The sequence below is a fragment of the Myripristis murdjan genome, chromosome 1 (genome assembly GCF_902150065.1).
Source record: "Myripristis murdjan chromosome 1, fMyrMur1.1, whole genome shotgun sequence".
NCBI classification, from domain to species: Eukaryota; Metazoa; Chordata; class Actinopteri; order Holocentriformes; family Holocentridae; genus Myripristis; species Myripristis murdjan.
In genome coordinates, this window is record NC_043980.1 from 16,205,494 (window position 1) to 16,225,306 (window position 19,813).

Genomic DNA, 19,813 nt, shown 5'->3' on the forward strand with positions numbered 1-19,813 from the left:
TGTTTGTCATTTACTCCTTCACAGTTTTATTTGTGCATTGATTTTTTTTTTTTTTTTGAGAAATAGCATTTTTTTTTCAACCACAGGGCCTCGGTGTGTTCAATAACCCATATTTGCAGTCGCTGATCAAGAATATGAATCTATCTATTCTGCAGGGACACTTTCCTGTGGTTGATTTTACCTTCTGCCTGTCCTACTGACGGAAGGAAAAATTACACTTTAATAGGTTAATTTAAGTACTGCATTACATAAACTTTTGCACAGACGTGTGTGGGGGTGTTTTTTTTTTTTGTTTTTTTTTTTTTCTTGAAAGATCATGTTGAGGATTTTATGCGAGACACGCCACGCTTGCAGCACAGATTGGACAACGCTGTATTCACGACTGTAGATGGCAGCAAAGAGCCACCTGCAGGAATATCGGAGGAAATGCAGCGTCATGACGTCAGACGCACGTTCAGAAAAGAGGCGCGCAGAGGGAAATGACCAACAGTGTTTAAACACCGCCGGAGTTATTCACCAAAACTATCAAACCTAGAGGAGTGTTACCTGTTTTTTACTGTCTGCATGTCGATGCCAACATGTCGTTACTGAAGCCTTTTAGCAAATTACCTGGCCTGAACGCCGCAAATATACTGGTAAGTTTGTTTTTGGTAGCGTTAGCCGACGTCAGCTAGCTAATGGAGTTGACGTTGAAAACAAAACATGTCACGTACTGACCACGGCGTATAGCATAATTCATGTTTTAATGGTTAACCACGTAATTTAACACATAGAATGAGTCCAGTAATACATTTTGTTTTGTGGTGGAAATGCATTTTTGTTTCACATAAATCATGTTAACGCTCTTACAGCAACCAAAATGAAGAAAATGAACATGTACAAATACACACTGGGTATGTTTTGGATATTTTGAGCTACATCCCAGCGTATTTTGAAGTGTTTATGATGTGTTTGTCACTGTTGGATAGGTATGAGTACGGTTTTTTAGTGATGATTTGTTATGTTTGTCTCCTCAGTTGGTGGAGAATGAGGAGCAGCTCCAGCAGAGGTTGGCAGATGCTCTGGTGGAGGAGACAGCTGTCACTGTCAATGTGTGAGTAGGACTCCTTCACCTGCAAGCAGATGCACACAAGCTGATCTGGAACCAGTGTACCCCAGTGTATACTTTATCCATAAAGCCAAGACCTCCCTCAGCCAACTCACCTGCAGTTTTCCTCTGGTGCATCATTTATAGCCCAGTGGCTGTGTCAGAACAGTGACAACGTACTAATTCACTACAGACATAAGGAGAGTGTGAGAGCGCCTCAAAATGGTGCAGAAGGTCATTTGTCAAAAAATAAGGCACAGTTTTGTATGGGACTTAAAACAAACTTTATTTCATCTAATCCAGGAACATTAAAAACACTTAGATTACTCCAGTGCCTTTCAGCTCTGAAGCAATCTAAGGGAGCAACATGTTCAAAACCTTATGTCAGTTTGTTTACTAGTTTATGATTTATCCTTATCTAACAGGAGATGTTTGGTGACCAAATTATCGTCTGCCAACATTTTCATGTCAAATCTAGAGTTTAAGAGGTGTTAAATACAAGAGGGTTCAGTTTCCCTTTTATCTCGCCTCTTACTTCAATCTGATCAGGCGTGGCATGTTGTGTGTTCGTTGTGCCAATCAGGAGACTAGCAAAGACTCTGCCACTGCCTTTGAAGAACGAGAAGAGCCGTCCAAGGATAGACCTGGTGGTGTTCATCATCAACCTGACCTCAGAGCTCAGGTAGGGTTAAAATCCTAACCTCCTACATCTGCATGTTTTCTCGTAGTCACGGTATTTTGTGTCTGTTCTAGCTGTAACATAAGACTTTTTAGTGAATATTGCTTGTGTTGTCTGTGAACAGGGCCCAAGAGCTGTATGCTTTGCACTTTATTGTTTTTATTTATTGTTCAGCCATCCATAACTGTGGAACATTCAAGCCAGCTGTCACTGCTGCTGTTTATTTTCTTCATTACACTGTCACTCAAGTCCTAACCCCAACTCCCAAGTCTCAATCTTTCCTTTTGTATCTTGTTTCCACAGACTGAAAGCATTGCCATAATTATTAGTTCTTGTTAATTTCTTATGACAGCCTTTGTTCTGTGTATGTCTGTAGTGTCATTAATACATGATCTGCAGTCCAGGGAATTTGATTTTGCTTTTTTTTTTTTTTTTTTTTTTTTTTTTTTTTTTTTCTTAATAAAGTAAATTGAGACCTAGTCAATTCTCAGTTGATGGTTGTTGATGATGCGATGCCACTCTTTGGTTTTTCCACAGTTTGCAGTCAGCAGAAGCTTCCCTCAAGTATTTGGACCCTGGATACTTTCTTGGAAAAGTCTGCTTACTTGTCACTAACGGTATGGAAATGAGTTGAATCTCAAAAGTATTGACTTACTGATATTTTCCATTCTCAACTTTCCACTACAAATGGAGGACAATTGAGGGAGTAAATGGGATGAACTGGTGCAAAGACTTTCTCATAGAGATAGTTTTTTTTTTTTTTTTTTTTTTCACACTTTCTCCATGTTTTCCTTCTCACAATGTGGGTAATTGACCATCCCTTTGCTAAGCTTTTTATCTCTACGCTCAGCTTTTTCTGTGTCCCTGTCTGACCGGCTTCCCTCCTCTGAATCTGTTTATTCCAGCTCGTAATGCATCAGTGCCCCCAGCTCGCCTGGACACTGTCAGGAAGCTGGCTGCGTCCCTCCACTGCCCGCTGCTGTGTGCAGAGGATCAGGTTAGTGTCACTTCTTTTCAAAAAGAGTTAATCATAAACAGCTTTGTTTCAAAATTAACCAAATTTTGTAGACATGCTTATGTGTGTGCCATACATTCATTTTTTCTAACAGTGTCTCCAATGGGATCTCTAACCTTGATAGTGTTAATGTCTAGAGATACTGCTGCCCCTGCATACATATGCACATGAATGAGCGTTTGTTTTGTACTGTAAATTTGTATTGTCATTTTGTTTTTCTTTTTTGTTATCATGGTTGCTGTTTTCGCATGTTGTTTGAGTTTATTCCCTGCATATTCAGTGGCTGAACCCACTGTCCTGATTATCAGTTATTCCACAATATTAGAGCTTAATAAGCAGCAACACAGTCATGCTATCAGAGTCTGTCTTAACCCTGTGAACTCCTAATTTGGATCTGCTTTTGTTAATGTATCTGATTAACTGACAGTATAGCACCAAATCACTTTTTTTGTTCTTCTAGTGCTTAAAAAGTTTCTTTAATTTCTCCAGACCCCAGATGGTGTGACCAATGCAGCAGAGAGGCTGCTAACCATTCTGAAGGTGGCAGCCGGCCTTGTTCCCATGACGACTGCACTCTACCTGTCCAACTTGACTCGCTGCACTGTGCCCTCAGACATCGACCAGCAAGGCTTTGATTAATTTTCAAGCCCTGTAGGTCTGAAGTGATGCATTCTCAGACTTTTTCATATACGTGGATTTATTTCTGGTCGCTCACCCCAACAACGGCCAGACCCACCACATGATTTATGAAACAGATAATACATTTACAGCCATTTCCATTGCTCCATTCTGAGTATCTTACCCTATCCCCCCTATCTTGTCACCGCCATAAATAACCTAAGAAAAATGCTGCTTCTGCTTGGGATGTAAGAGAGAGGCAGTGTGGTATGGTTTTGTATTTTCTGTACAGCTGAAGACATTGTTCTGTTTGTACTTGTAGTCGGTGCAGTGGCTGTTCCTGCCCTGAGTTGTAGCCTTGGTGTGTTTTTTTGCCCCAAAGAGCTTGTCAGGATAATTATTCACACAGGGTCCTAACATTTCCGCACTTTTTCCCCCTCTTATACTAGGATTCAAGCCTATAAAAAAGTATTGCTGCTCTTGTCAAGTGAGGAACCATAATACACAGGCCCATGAACAATAAGGAACCATAATTTACAGAATCAGATGCAGCAACTGGACTGTCTGCTCTCTCTCCTGTCTGACATTGTCCAGGAAAACTCAAACAGTGACCATTGAACCACTACTTTTGACAAAATATCATCTAGGTAATGAGTTGACCTTTGCGGGACCTACTTTATGTGTTGGTATCTAACTGGGCCAAGTACAGCACTGGGGCTAACACAGATTGATAAGTTGTTATCACAACAATCGTGTTTATAGTATGATCTATCATGCTCTGCCGTGTGTGCACCGTGGAGTGTTTTTGTGTTAGTATACAGTTGACAGACATTTGAACAATTGATTATAAGCTTTTAATAAATATATTTAAATTTTTTCCATGTAAATAAAGGTGTTTTCATTTTGAATGTATGTGTATATTAGGTTGCTTCTTTAATCTTTAAGTAAATGCAAATATATACCGATATGACAGCTGTGATGGATAAAAGCCCTTTGTGATCATACTGACACTTTGGCTTGAGGAACTGTGGGCATTGACTTATTGTGTTGAATAGCTTGATGGGTGGTTGTACAATGTAGATGACCGAGAAAAGTTCTGTATTTCTCATGTGTTTCCTTAGATACAATATCAACGGAGAGCCATTTTTGTTCATTTGATACATGAAATCATATAAAACTATCATGCAAATACACAACTATCACTGAGCAAAACTAGCCAGCGTGAGGAAGGCAAGGAATCTCACAAAAAAAAAAAAAATGTTTATCATATGGTGGACAAATAACTTTAACCTCTTGTGACCTTTAAACGCCAATTATTACCCACCCTCCAGACCTCAGTGGGCAGCGGCTCAGCTGGTGACACTATTGGCGTGCCAACTGGTCTGGGTGAAAAGGTGAGAGAAGAGCGAGGGAGGCAAAGGCAGATAAATTCTGTCGCGCCAGGCCAAGTGGGTGGCCATGGTCATAATGTCTAGGATCACGTCTGCAAGCAGGCACACATTTGGTGTGACAGGTGGGGGAGACCAAAGCCAAGTGTTGATCGGGCTCTCCAAGATAAAAATACTGTACAGTGCACGTATGCACACACCTGGTCAGCGGGACTGTCATTATCGTGCAATTTTCATCGAGGATTGTCTTTTTTTGTTGTTGATTCTATTCCATCATTTTAGGATACTCCTAATAATACTGTAATAATATGTTAATGCAGGCAAGCTGGTATGTGACATGGTTCATGCAAGCCCCCCACCCCCACCCCAAACCCCAAAAATGCTGAGAAAAACGTGGATTTTACAGGAAACCATTAATGAACAGATAGTCCAGTTATTAGCTGACTAAAAAAGATAGACTGCCTCCATGTTGAGAAAATAAATCCCTCTAATTTAGCCATGACATTGATAGAGTTGAGGTTGTCATGGTTACACATAGTTTTCAGCTGCTAAATTTAGCTTTGGTAAACAAAACAGTTCAGAGCTGTGAGGGCTCACACCCAACCTAAATAACCTAATGCCTGCACTTAATAATTTCTCAGGAGAGTGTTCTGTTAGCTGCTGCTGCAGATCCTGCTTTTGATACCTTGATTCAAATCTTTTCAGAGTTTCTGTGCACCTTCATGACCTCGAGAGGACGAACCCAACGACTGGTGACCCCATGACCTTTCCTCTGGTGCCAGAAACAATAGAGTGAAGACCGCACACTTCTCTCTTAGAGTTAAAAAAAAGGAAATTTATTGGAATGTAGTTCATGTAGTCCAATATATTCTTTTTTTTAACTGCAAGAGAGAAGTGTGCACTCTTGTTTCTGTTTCCACAAAACAATGACCTGCACCTTTTTGAGTATGCATCCTTTATGCATTTTCTGACACTTCTTTCCTCTAGCGCCACCATCAGGTCAAACTTTCAGGTTCTGTACTCAGTAATTTTACCTTTTATCATATCACTTTCAGATTCTGCACATTCATGAACCCTACAGAGATGCTATTATTATGGGTGACCCCCGTGACCTTGCCGCCCTCGAGCCAAACTTGCCATTTTGGCAATAAGCCTGTTGTTGACCAGTAGTACATGTTTAGTTTTATATCTTTAAACATTTATTGTTTGGCAAAGCCAGAACAGCACCTCTGCCACAAAAGTGTGTTAGTGCGAGGACAAAGGCAGAATTTCAAAATGTGCACGGGACATGTATTCTGTGTCGCCTAATACACAGGCACAAATATCTCCCCTAATAATAGTTATGTTATCACCATGGAATTTATCCTTCATTACATGTGCCGTCAGAGCCACAGACTGCAGCAGAGCACCACTACACAACAACATCTGAATCGAAGTGCTTGTGGAATGTGCATGATAAGTCTGGTGGAAGTTAAATGAATCGTTTCTGATGTTGATATTTACTTGATCCTTTACACATTTAAGTCCTGATGGATGTCTAAACACCTGGCCAATCAGGTAACAGGAGGGATTCCTTCCTTTTGAAAGAACCTGCTGCAAACCTCACACCTCCCCCCTGACTTGCTGGTGAAGCTTCAGGGGCCCACATTGCTTAAGTCGACTGAGGCCCTAAAATCTCTGAAGTTATTGGGCCCTCTTATGGCAATCTTTGTCCCCATTGCCCCCATTCTGTCATGTGACCCATAGAAGCTGTGCTGCGGCACAGAGCCTCCTACAGTAACGGCAAAGCCTGGCCTGCCAGAGATGAACTGCACTGTGAGGAGTCACGTCCACAAGACAGAACGGAGCCAAGGCAGAACGGAAAGACAGATATCTGAAGGGGACACGGGTATGGCTGGAGTGGGTTATTATGATATATAATATGTGATATATGATAGGCGTACATTCCTGCCAGTGTATGTGTGTGCACCTAGAGGAGTTCAAGAATTTAGGTAATGACCCAATGCCCTAGCTCTTGAACTATTGAACTGATTTGGTTGATAATAATGGGCTGTACTGGCCTTTAGACCACACATTTTGGCAAAGATGTCCTTACTCTAACACTTCATCATCTGTAATGAACAGCAATTAGTTTAACAACACTGATTTATAGCCCTTTTACCTTAGTCATTTAGTACAGAGGACAAACGAGGCGACTACAAAAATAGGCTCCCTGTAGTATAATCACCGAGAGTGTGTGCATATATGTGTGGTGTGTGTGTGTGAAGCATTAGTATTGGGATATTCATAGAATCATGTATCCATGTCATTAAGGAAACTTGGAGAGATGACAAATAAAAATAATAGTAATCTGCAGGACAGTGCAACAGAAGGTTTATTGGTACAGTGTGACTCAGGCATACAATATGCTGAAGCTCACATGCTGCAGGCTAAGCAAGTGATATAAAGGCAATTTCATTAAACTGCAATAAAAAAGGACAAGAGTCATATTTAATTAACTTAATTGCAAGACCAGAGCAATTCATTCATTACTAAGCAGAGTTAAGTTGACACCTTATAATTCTCATAGATGGACTTGTAGCTGGTAAGATTTCTTCTGACTGTTGTCTGTCCTCTTCTACCCAGGTGTGCCCTCAGTGACTTCAGATTTTAGCCAGAAAAGTTCAGCTCTTTGTAGACAGCCTCGATGTCAGCAATAACAGCAGCCATGACCTTCCTCAGGGCGTCCTGCCCTGCTGCATCAAGCCCTGCCTTCTCCCCCATGACCTTAGCAATGACCTCAGTGATCAGCTGAAAAAGAGGAGAAGGAACAAATTACACCGATTGCTTTTGCACCAAGATTATGACACCAGTGGCCCAGGTCTGACTCTGAATAAATTCTGCTGCTGGAACATTTTTGCATAGTATTTCAATACACATAGGATGGAGATGTTTGAAGAGAATCCAGATGAAAATGATTTCTTTGAGGTGAACAGAGAAGAGTTAGTCAAGGTTACTATTTAAGAAGGAATGAAAAATCAAATCAAGAAGACTGACTGAAGACAGACATTTTAGGCTTTGGCAAGAATCAGGGCCGACACATGTGTCGAAACATCCACTTGCTCGTTGACTTAAGGCAAGTAAAACAGCCTCACCTTGAAGTTATTGATGGCAATCTTGTGTGTGTTGGCATGGGTGGTGGCCAGGGGTTTGAGGATGGCAGCGTGGTCGCCTTTGGCTTTTAGCAGTTCACCGAGCTTCTTCAGGACAGTGGCACCATGGGCAGAGACAGCTGCATTGCCAGCCAGCTCACCCTGGGCGATGCCAGCAAACTTGGGGAACAGCTTCTGGGTGTCTGGGTGCTCTGTGAATAAACTTAGGGAGAGGAGAAGAGAAGAGACAGAAAAAAGAGTCAGGACTGAAAGAAAGGGAGAGACAAGGAGGTAAGCACACAGTAGGTATAAGAGTGAGAGCAAAATTTAAATTATTGATTGACCCAGCAACAATAGATTGGTATTATTCATCAGAGATAATTCACAACCAGGCCTGTACAATTAGGTGGATGAGAATCAAGTCTGCACTGCTAAACCGAGGGACACATTAGGCAGCTTTCTCCAACTCAGAGTTGCAGGATTTGTTACACTTAACTGCAGTTTGCTACATCTCACGGTGCTTTCTATCATAGAGGGTGTCAGATTTGACAAATGGGGTTTCGGGGGTTGGGAGGAATCTACACAGCTGTGCATACAATAACAGTTTCCTCTGCTTTATCTTCTTGTATTTAAATCCTAAACCCCAACCTTATGACAAAATCAAACATGTTTGATCTTGTCGTAAGAGTCCTAGAGTTGCAGGAGCAGTAAAAAACGAATTGCTGGACACCAAAGGACGGATTCTCCTGCAAGTTCCTTACGACTCTGGGGAAACTCTTTAAGACTGAAAATAGGAGGGAACGTCCTCTAGTGTGTCCCTACTTGTCTTCTCATATCAACTCACCGGGTCAACACCAGGCCTCCATGTGTGGTGTAGTCGGCCTCCACTGGGCCCCAGCACTTCAGCACCATGTCAAAGTCAGCCATGATCTGAAAAAGGGGGATGGAAGATGATCAATAAATTACAGAACCCTCATCTGTGGAATATGAATGGTACAATGAACCAGAACCAAGACAAATCCTGAGAGCACAACATTTGAGTCGCTTATATCAACCATAAACGACAGGACGATGGCATGACAAGTGGCCTGCTTGATACTCTAACTTAACCCTAAAATGTTGGCTGCAGCTGAAACACATTGTAGTATAAGGAGGGAGATAAATATAGCAGAGGAGGAGGAGGAGGAGGAGGGAACACCAGCGAGCCAGAAGCCGAGGAACTGTTCATCTGAGGGCAAAATAAAACTCATTACTAGAAAGAGGTGGAAACATTGCATTAGCTCCCCTCACTGAGTTTGTAATGTAGTGAGACGACCTCAAGGTAGAATTGCATAATGCATAAAAAGTGAATCCACAGTGGATTTTTTTTTCTGAATATGCACTGTTGATTTTGATGCTCCTGCATGGAAAACAGTAATTCTTAGAAAGCAAAGCATCAAAAACACCAGCCCAAGTGCAGCAAAAGAAATCTTCCCCATCGAGGTCAGTGACAGTGAATAGTCCATATTTAAATGACCTTGACTTTTTGAAAAAGGCTACCTGCCTTACCTCTTTGCTCCTGATAAGCTCCCTTGGTCAGTTTTTTCCCAGTGACCCTCACAATGACCCTTTCCTCCTTTTCACTTCACCCAGTAAAACCTTACCTACCAATTTTTCTGCATCCTAAATAGGAGATATCCACAGTGAATAATACAAAGCAACTGATGCTTTGTATTATTCTGAAACTCCTTATTATAAAGTTTCAGGGGGCATTACAGCTTATCTTTTCTTTGACAGAGTAGTTTTCTTTTTCATTCACTCTTTATAACTATTAAAAATGTGTGCGTGGTATCAATAAAGCAAAATAATTCAAGGATAAAACTACAACAACCATTAAAAAGTCAGTACGTACCAGCAAAGCAGTAAAATATCTTGTATTTCAGTACCAGAGTCTTGTGATGTACTTTATGACATGACCTGTCTCCAAAGCTGAACTTTTATACTGCCACCCCCCTCCGTCATATCTCCCTTTCATGCCAGCCCACCCATCCTTGTACCTCTCTCATTGCACGTCTCCTCAAATAATGAACACACCTCCAAGTTTAACCCGCACATCCTCTCTCACGTCAAATGTAACCTTTTAATGCGCTTCCATGCAAATATTAACTCTGACATGATGATATGTCACTCTGTGCGTCTTTTTTATTTCCTGTTTTATACCACAAAGCCTTTATACTCTGTGCTTCTGCCTTACTGGAATAATGAAGATCCCATTCATCTATTTATACCCTATTTGCTGTGTAATAGCCTGGCAAAAAACCTCTGAAGTGTTGGGTTTAAGTAAAAGTATCTCAGAGAAACTGGAAACTTTGGTTAAAATAAGAAGTGTACTCATTTTTAGAACTAAAACAAATTATTGATCCTTGGTATTGGCCCAGCTACTTAAAAAGTAAGTGAAGACACCTTTATATATTGTCTGCAGCATCCCTATGCCTACTAATGGGATGGAGCGCATTTCATTTATTTGAGGTGCATTGTCTATTTTGACCTGTCCAACTTATTTCCCAGCCTGTTGCCCAGTGCATGCTGGGATAGGCTCCTGCAGCTTGTGCTCCAGAACAGGATGAAGCAGATATGGAAAATGGATGGATGTTGGGAAGCTGAGTAATACCAAGCTGCACTGGAAGCTTTACAGTGATTTTATATAAAGAAAACAAACAAGAAAAAGATGTGTGTTATGCATATGTTCAATAATGTCAGTATTTTTTTTTTATAGTGGCAAACATGACTGCAAAGCAACACATACTGTACAAGAGCTGGACAAAATAATGGAAATGAAATACAGGACTAGCAGTGCCTGATCAGCGGTGGACTGAGACCACCTTTGACTCTTGAACTGTGTGAACTACCATTAAAGTTCAGTGATATTTGGATCTGCTGACTGGGGAAACCTCGGGGGGAGTTTAATATTCTTTTGTGACCAGTTTTCAAAACATTTAATCTGGATCTGAACGGTCTCGATAATCAAAGCCCATTTTTTTCCCTATACAGCATCAAGATGATCTCATTGATTTTGATCCAGTGTCTCAAAACATTTTCAGATTAGTTGATGCTGATCCAGACACCTCAAGATCAGGATTTCCAAATCTGGATCTGGACTGCTTTTAATATCCATCTCTGTGGCCATCTGCTGGACAAGTGACTGCTCATTCACTAATGAATTTGAAATCACCAGTGAGCAATGAGAGAGATGCTGCTCTTATTTTCCATTTGCAAACTTATGATGATAAATCTGTGGACACAACAGTAACGTGCATTTCTTTTTTGATAACAAAACCATTGTAATGATCATTTGAGAAATAAAATTTCACAACAACCCTTCTCATCGGTCCATAATCCTGCAGTGGCAGCCGGGCGCTCCCCTTTGGGCCATGGATGATCCCACTGTTGATTATTTCAGAGAGAGGCTGCACTGTGACGCATAATGCACATACAAATGATTAGTTAGGATGTAGCAGTTAAAAAATAATACAACCAGCTTCTTTTAATTGAAATACATGATGAAAATGTCAAGTGTGTTAAACCAGTGTCAATGAATAGGTCCATCACTTGCAGTTTCAAGTAATTTCTCTTTGAAACCATTTTGTCAAAACAGTCAAAACATATACAGAGGAAACAGTGTGTATATTTGCTAAAGTATAGATGATATGTTATTATATATGTAATTATTGTTGTTATATCTGTTGCTGTCATATATGCTGACAGCACACACACTGTGGCTGTTACATATGTACTGATGCAGTCAAAACTGCTTTGCACATTAGCACACTGAGCTATAAACACCAGTGCAGGGTACTGTACAGTATAGCCTTGTTATACAATATTGTAGGCCAATATAGCGTCTTACTTTTAACTTCATTTTGCAGTTTTAATCTCTGTCAGTGTAATAACACTGTAACAGCATGCAGTATTTTTTTTTTTAAACTTATGCAACTTATGCATTTGTAAGGCTGTTATGTTCCTCGAGCTGCTTGAGGATGCCTTTTTGCAGTTTTGGATGCTTTTTTTTTTTTTTTTTTTTTTTTTTTTTTTTTTTAATCTTGTTACATCAGTAACCGTTGAGTTTCCGTTTATTCCGTTTATTTTACCCGCAGGAACCAGAGAACGAGTTTATAATTTTTGGCCTGAGGATTATTATGTGGATTAACTGTTAATGTGTCATACGTGTGGGTTTACTGGGAGTTGTAAACTCAGCCCCCTAGCGGCGAAGCAATGGTATTACAACTGGGTGAGAGGTAAGGCCCGCCCAGCTCTTCCGGCGATTGGTCCAGTTTGTAGCCCCATGTATCTGTTTATCCAATGAAATCCTCGGGTTGCAGCACGTTGCTGATAACAGGAAGCTCTATCAAAGTTGAGAGTCTTTGGAAGAAGTTGTCAAGAAGCTGTCTTCTTCTTAGTCATTTCCTCTTTCGGTTTAAAATAAAATCGACTATATTCAAGTCGCTTGGTGACCTGGACGTATTTTTTAAGGATCATGCAAACTCTGAAAGGCGTCAGACACTTTGTGACGTCCGGCATAGTGAAACAAGCAGGTACCTGTCTGTCTCACTTTCTATCTGCCTGTCTGTGAGCCTGTCTTTACTGCACGAGGAGGTGTGGCATTTGTTAAAGCGGTTTTAAATTTATTAGCTGATTTTGCAGAAGTTAGAAAAATGCGGGAACAGCTCGCCACCAATCCTCAGAACAATTTAAATTTGACCTAATACTGTTTTGTGTTGTTTACGTGTCAATTCAGCCGGCGATTGTTTGTTTATGGTGTTAAATTTGATAAATACTTATGACCACATGAAAATGCACAGGAGAAAAAATCAGTTCCCATTGTGCACATGAAATGGAGACATTAATGTGCCATCAGTGTGATTACCATCACAAAAGGCTTGGTAAGGCACTTGTCAAGCCTGTTTGAATGTCCATTATTAGTGTTGAAGTGTTTGTAATACACAGCACACTTCTTTTAGCGTGTAGTATATGGTTTCCCACATTGCTCATGGCCTGCAGACTCACAGTCTGCCCCGTGTTGTCTGAGTAGTTTCAGAGCTCGTCGTTCCAGTGCCCTGGGGAGAGATGAGAGGAAGGATCTGGGGCCCTGACCACGGCCGCCCCGTGCTCTGCCTGCACGGCTGGGCTGACAACTGTGGCACCTTCAACACGCTCATCCCCCTGCTACCCAAAGGTAATGAAATATGTGTAAGTGTGCTGTCCTCGGACAGTGAAGTGGCCGTCGTTAAGCAAAGAGATCTGAAGGAGTTTCTGGAAACATCAGTTTGTAAAGTGGGGAAGTTTCTCCATGTGGGGAAAGTCAGGGAGTTTAATAGACTGGGACAAGTAATGGAATATCATAGCATGGCAATCAAAATAAACAAAACAACAGCAGCTAGTTATTCACCATGTTATGCTCATGTCGCTCTCTGAGTACAAGAAGGTAATTAACTAACATCAGAAGTCTGAATCTGAAGTTTGTTTACAATTTTGGTCAAGGCGAAATCGGCATGTTCATATATTGCACGTCATGGAAATTAAATTTTTTAGTTATTGGAAGACGACAAAAAGTCAGGGAGGCATACAGCTTGTGAGCCGCTGGCAGGATGGTCTTTATTTCTCTCTCTCTCTCTCTCTCTCTCTCTCTCTCCACACAGAGTGCAGATATGTGGCTGTGGACTTGGCAGGTCATGGTCTGTCATCCCATCGTCCTAATGGAGTCTTCTACTCCTTTCCTGAATATGTGGCGGATGTATGCCGAGTCATTGATGGTGTGTGAATTCACGAAGATAAGAACTTTTTTTTTTTTTTTTGCAGCCATGGTTCCGTTGAAACATCGGTCTAGGTTTATAGTCATGAGAAAACCTCAGTAAATTCCACTTAGTGAATTTGAAAACACACATTGCAGGCCCTGGAGAAGTTATGGACAGTTATAATCTTAAATAAGTTCTGATGAAGTCATGGAAATGTGTCTAAAATAGCATCAACTCAGCATTCACATTTTTTTTTTTTTTCCGGTCAAACCAGATTCAAATAATCTGTTTTGAGCTTGGACTGTAATTAAGAAAATCAATCTAGGTGTGTTTCTGTTGCTCATTTGTTTAAGAGAAGCTTATGCAGTGTTTCAAATACCTTTCATACCTTTCAAAGATACATTTCTGGGATAAAAATTATTTCTTTGGTCATGAAACTTAGACTAAAATTGATGGAGAAGCTGTGGAAGAGCCACTGGTGAAAAGGTGTGTGAGCTCTGTGTGTGTCTCTGTGAGGGCTGCACCACAGCAGTGAACGCTCCCTCCTCTGTATGACCAAACACTGGCACGTGTTTTGTTATATATTGAACCTGCCGGGTTGATGATTTGTGAAATGACTCCCACAGCTCTCCAGTGGACCAGGTTCTCCATCATCGGCCACAGCATGGGTAAGTGGCAGCTTCACGGCAAAATCATAGTGATCAGAAAGATTGACGGTGCATTATTTTAACATGTGCACTATTTTTTAATGTTTGTTTGCTTGTTTTTTTGCAGGGGGAAACATTGCTGGGATGGTAAATAACAGCATCATAACAGTATTTCACTATTTTATTGGGTGATATTCCAGTGTGCATCATGTTGTCCCATTGTGTTTTGTGCAGTTCAGCGCTCTGTATCCTGAGATGGTGGATGCAGTCGTCCTGCTGGACTCGTACGGATTCCTTCCCACAGATCCGGTGCTGCAACAGTTTTCACACCCCGTGTTTCGATGAACACACGGATGTAGCGTGTTGTATAATTAGCGCTGAGGGAAACTAGTGATGCACCATAATGTTGTGATGCTTTCTCCTTCAAAGCAGATGTCGAATATCAGCACATTTATTTCTATTCAGATGGAAGGTTTTCTGAGGATGGCTGATTAATTGATGTAGAAAGATTTTTTTTTGTTGTTTTCGTATTGCTCGACATTCTGATTCAGGCATTCATTTTCACAAAGTAATGGAAAGCATTGTTTGCAGCCATCAGTGTATTTGTTTTTGACATTGAGTCGTCCGTAGGGTTACTGCTGCTAAGGTTTTTTTTTCTGCTATCAAATGAAAGAAACATGGATCAGTACATCCAAAGACGTTAAAGGGTTTAATCACAAATCTAGTCAAGTGGAAAATGTTAGAAATTGTGGTGCTGTTGCGTTATGCCTCAAGCATTTTTATGATCTTCTGCAGGGAGCTCTGCGGTGTGTCCCAACCTGGGAATAGTTTTGACTTGTATCGTTTCCTCTCTTTATTTCCAGAAAGAAATACCCAAAGTGATTAGGCAGGGATTGGATGAGATGGTACAGTTTGAAAAAAAGAAAGAAGAAAAGAAGGGGAAAGTTTACACTTATGAGAAAGCAGTTGAGAGGTATTGCACCATTCCAGTTGATGGCTTTTTACACTGTCGGGCATCCAGTAATTTTCTTTCTGTATGGACGACTGTTGGCAAAAGACTGTATTTCACTTCTTTCAGGTTATTGGCTGCAAACCCAACTCTATCTGAACAGTCAGTGCACATCCTTTTAGAACGAGGTCTAGCTCAAGTTGAAGGAGGTACGCTCTTAATCTCCCACTTTCCCTCTGCTTTTATGCCTTTTATCTTTCTCCTCTTGAAAAAAACAAAGTACGCGCCACTCAGAGTTCACTCGCTGAATAATTTCAGTCCGCTTCTCCTCTTATGTTGGGAATTGAATGTGTTTTTCTTTTGAAGGAGTTGCATTCTCCCGAGACATTCGAGTCAATCTAGTAAGTTTTTGTTGAAGCACCTCCCCAGCACAAACACACACACACACACATCTCTGTTTACCGCTTATTATTTTTTCCAAAGGACTTTGTTGCAGTCAGTCCGTACAGTGCCCCTATGTTTAATATTCATGTTTTCAGAAAAACATTGTGCGCATCACTTTGGAGCAGAGTCTGGAGCTGCAGTCGAAGATACAAGCCTGCATCCTAATTGTTCTGTAAGACGTTTCATCACATTTCTGCTGCGCTCTGATGTAGTAAACATGTCACAGCACATGGTGTCAGACTTACGTCATTCCTTTCTTTGTTTCCAGAGCAGAGGAAGGCTTTGAGAAAATTTTTGCCGAAGGAGAACAAAAGAGATACATCCCAGCACTTCTCCAGGTCTATAGGGACCTAAATGTGAGTGTGTTCTCAACGCTGTGTGTGTGTGTGTGTGTGTGTGTGTGTGTGTGTGTGTGTGTGTGTGTGTGTGTGTGTGGCAAGGGCATGCAGTGCAAAAATCACCATTTTAACAAGAGATTTAGTTTTATAGTGAGTCTTAAAATCTTGTTTTCCTTTAAAACAAGTGAAAAACATCTGCCAGTGGGAGGAGATAATCTGTTGGGAAAATTCTTCAATGAACACGGAGTCACCGAAGTCAAAGCAGTTGCGTTTATTTCTCTTGCAGCAAGGAGACAAGTCAGTACAACAGTACAGAGTTATCTGAAGAAAAAGTTTATGTGCATGATGTGCATGATTGTTGTCCAGTCATACACGTCATTGTTGCTATGGAGACTCACCTAGGAAGTGAAATAAGTTGGGTGCAGTGCAAGATGCTACAGTGCAAGATCCTACAGTTGCATTCTTATGGTGAGAGTGAACGTGAACAACAAGAAGATACATGAGAACGCTATGTTCGAACATTGTGCACTGGCACTCTGTTCTTTGTTAGTTAGTATAAGATAAGCAGCACATTTTTCTAACATAATCCCACTTGTTTCCAGTGCTAATCAACTTAAATCAAGTATCAAGAGTCATTCTCTTGATGGTGGGCCTGTATGCCTCGTTTGAACCTATTTATATTTATATTTATTCTTTGAGAAGTGAAACAAGTGGGATTATCTCTTCCCACTGGCGGATTTTTATTCACTCATTTCAAGCATAACAAGATTTTACACACAACATGAGGCTAAAGGACAGCATTTTTTGCAGTGTGAATGCCAGTGTACATAAACAAAAATGTGTGTGTGTGTGTGTGTGTGTGTGTGTGTGCACCTGCCTCCATAGTGTGTGCGCTTTGATGTCTTAAGCCTGTGCTCAGTTGCACCTTGTAGACAGTTGACTGCATAGACGCCAGCTAAGCAAACATAGCACTGTATTACAAGCCCAACATCACAGAGGCAGCAGAAACATTTCTAGCTGTGAACCTCAACATGACCTACATACTGGCACTTGGTCAAATTCAGCTGATGAAGGAAGAACAGAAGATGTGCGTCAACTCGGTGTTTCTATTTATAACCTGTCTCACTCCAGTTAGATGTTGGTGGGAAAAAAATGTTTCTCTTTTTGCTCTTCAGCTATAGAGGTGTGTGAGTCGTACACCTCCACCTTCAGTCTCTCATGTTGCTCTCTCTCTCCGTGCCTCAGCACACGGTGGTGACGGTTCCCGGCGATCATCACGTTCACCTGAACAGTCCTGAGATCGTCGCTCCCTTCGTCTGTGACTTCCTGCAGAGCAAAGTGCTCTCACAGCCGCTGAGCCCTGCAGACTCTCAGACAGCCAAGTTATAACCTACACACACACACACACACACACACACACACACACAGACATGCATCCAGTTTGGCCAACTCACTCTCACACTTAATTCCACTACACTGTTCGTCACTGTCTTGCCTAACATAACATTTTTCATGCAACACATGAACAATCTGTAAATGGAGGAGTCTCTGTACGTCTGTTGTCTTTCTGCATTTCGATTTTCTCGACAACCGTCCATTTGACTGACTTCAGACTTGGCAGGTGTACCGCCGATGAGCCAAGGGAGTGCAGTGTCAACTTTGAAGTGGATCGGCTGAACAGCTGTCCAGAAAATCGAAGGAACACACATACACATACAGTTCAGAGGCGATGGGGGGAGGGTCAGTGCAGGAAGGCAGACTTTGACACACAGGAAACACAAACACACACTTTGTCTCTCTCTCTCTCTCTCTCTCTCTCTCTCTCCACCTGTTAACAGCTCCAGGTTTATCTCAGCCTGTTAAATCCACATCTTACACTGCATCTAATCTAACCAAAATGGAAGAAATCTCTGATGTCTGTCTGTGTTTCCTTCGATTTTCTTGACAACTGTTGATCTGATTGACTTCACACTTGCCGGGTGTGTCGCTGAGGACCCGAAGAAGTGCGATGTAGAGTGTGAAGTTGTTTGGATGAGCGGTTGTCCAGAAAGCTGCAAGCAGAGATAGTGGAGGCCAAGCAGTCGGCCATGCACAGGCACGTTTTGGACGGCCCGTGAAAGTAGTAGTAGAACAAAGTAGAACAAATAAACTGTACTTCTCTACAGACTAACTTGAATGGAGACCTAACTTATTCTGTTAACATCTGACGTTTGGTTTTTGACATGGTTCTGACTTAAGTGGCATTTGACAGTGACAGTTTTTAGATGTTGTATTTACACTGTTCTGTGTACATTTACCTCTTTGCCCCAGCCGCAGTTAAACAAGCTGTTTATGTTTCCAGCCAGCTGTTTTATGTTCTTTGTGAGGAGTTAAAGTATTAAAAGCATTTTAACAGAGATCTTTGTCTAGTGTTGATGCTTTGAGTGATGGTGGCATTGTGACCAGAATCGGTGGTGTTTCCTGCTAAGTCCTCCTCAGTTTGTGGCAGCAAACCTGGGAACAGCTGTCGAGTGTCTGGGTGCTCTGTGAACGAGAGGGGAGGGGAGTGTCAGGGATGGGATGAAGACGAGGGCTGAACAATTAATTGAAATATTATCGAAATCGCAGTGTTGCCAAGTGCATTATCCAAATTGCAGGAGCTGCAGTTTTTTGATAAAGGTAAAATGTGTGACAAAACATGGTTGTATAATGGCCTACAGATTCTATTTTTCAGATGTTAGAATACATGTTTGCTCGGCACAGACTCCAGTAAAAATGACATCATCACCATTTAAATAGGGTTTCTGTGAAAACTGAAATTATGATACAAAAATGTAACTCCCATTAAAATTGTTAATCATATCGCAATTGCAATATCATAACATTAATCACAGGATATTTTTTCCCATATCATACAGAACTAATGAACAGACAGATAATCAAAAAGAGGCAAGGTGTAAGGTTGATTTAGTTTTCAAACTTTTTCATGTCCTCAACCTCCAAGTTGACCTTTATTAACCTGTGGCCCCCCATTTTAAGTGACACAATCACTCACTCATTTTTCATTTTTCAACAGATTGGGGCATCTGCTGAAGACTGAGCTAGTCTCAACAGAGTGAATAATGAACATTTACATAGAAATCATCTGTGATGACACCTTTCGGGGTAGGACAGCATAATCATTATCTCAAGGACATGGACATAAGACATTGCAACATGCGTCATTAAAAGTGTTGGGAGTTAACGTGCATTCACCTCTCTTGGTTCATACTAACACCCTGCAGTGTTTCTCAAGGGTAAAGGATAACTTGTTACGCACGTGTAGTGTAAAATGTTTCCGTGGATTTATTATTGCAAGCCTTAAGTGTTTGCCTTTCTTTATTATCAAGCCATGTTGTGTCAAAGTTAGAGGAGACATGCTGTTTTCTGTCAGTGCAACCACGATCTGAGGATGGTAAAGATGACTAATGCAATAAAGAACCTTAATGTGACTATTACCGCTTTATATTTTTATTTAAAGGTTACAATATGAGGATGGGGAAAATTATTAACCTGAGCAACACGGCACAATAGTTGCTGTCACTGTAACTGTAAAAGAAACTTGATATTGGTTGTACGTCTCAGTTGTATCACAAAACAGTGTGGTAATGGCATGTCATTACTTTCCCCCTCCACATTTCCCCAAGTGGGTTTGAACACTGCAGCCTCCCCATCACACACTCTCCTGTCTAGCACGCACACTGCCACAGCTCAGTGCATCCTCATAG

General features: G+C 41.2%; 3 protein-coding genes across 4 annotated transcripts; 2 read left to right on the forward strand and 1 right to left on the reverse strand.

The window, feature by feature from the left end:
* Positions 1-437: 437 nt before the first annotated feature.
* On the forward strand, positions 438-4,409 carry pane1 (proliferation associated nuclear element). Its single transcript, XM_030079354.1, has 6 exons — positions 438-635; positions 1,017-1,093; positions 1,671-1,769; positions 2,304-2,383; positions 2,672-2,763; positions 3,271-4,409. Exons 1-6 carry the CDS (start codon positions 579-581, stop codon positions 3,418-3,420), a joined length of 555 nt encoding a protein of 184 aa, XP_029935214.1. The 5' UTR covers positions 438-578; the 3' UTR covers positions 3,421-4,409.
* Positions 4,410-7,208: 2,799 nt separating this feature from the next.
* Positions 7,209-9,823, reverse strand: mb (myoglobin). Its single transcript, XM_030079462.1, has 4 exons — positions 9,806-9,823; positions 8,763-8,848; positions 7,922-8,141; positions 7,209-7,577 (listed from the first exon to the last, which is right to left on the reverse strand). Exons 2-4 carry the CDS (start codon positions 8,843-8,845, stop codon positions 7,437-7,439), a joined length of 444 nt encoding a protein of 147 aa, XP_029935322.1. The 5' UTR covers positions 8,846-8,848; positions 9,806-9,823; the 3' UTR covers positions 7,209-7,436.
* Positions 9,824-12,293: 2,470 nt separating this feature from the next.
* Positions 12,294-19,525, forward strand: serhl (serine hydrolase like). Of its 2 annotated transcripts, XM_030079145.1 has the most exons (13): positions 12,294-12,489; positions 12,987-13,130; positions 13,594-13,707; positions 14,316-14,357; positions 14,464-14,483; positions 14,571-14,645; positions 15,200-15,309; positions 15,415-15,494; positions 15,652-15,686; positions 15,825-15,901; positions 15,998-16,085; positions 17,313-17,449; positions 19,123-19,525. In XM_030079145.1, the coding sequence occupies exons 1-13, from the start codon at positions 12,432-12,434 to the stop codon at positions 19,163-19,165; spliced, it is 1,023 nt and encodes a 340-aa protein (XP_029935005.1). In that variant the 5' UTR covers positions 12,294-12,431; the 3' UTR covers positions 19,166-19,525. The 2 variants fall into 2 exon arrangements, with proteins under 2 accessions (XP_029935005.1, XP_029935090.1); XM_030079230.1 differs by lacking the exon at positions 19,123-19,525 and having other exon boundaries at positions 17,313-18,465.
* Positions 19,526-19,813: the final 288 nt, after the last annotated feature.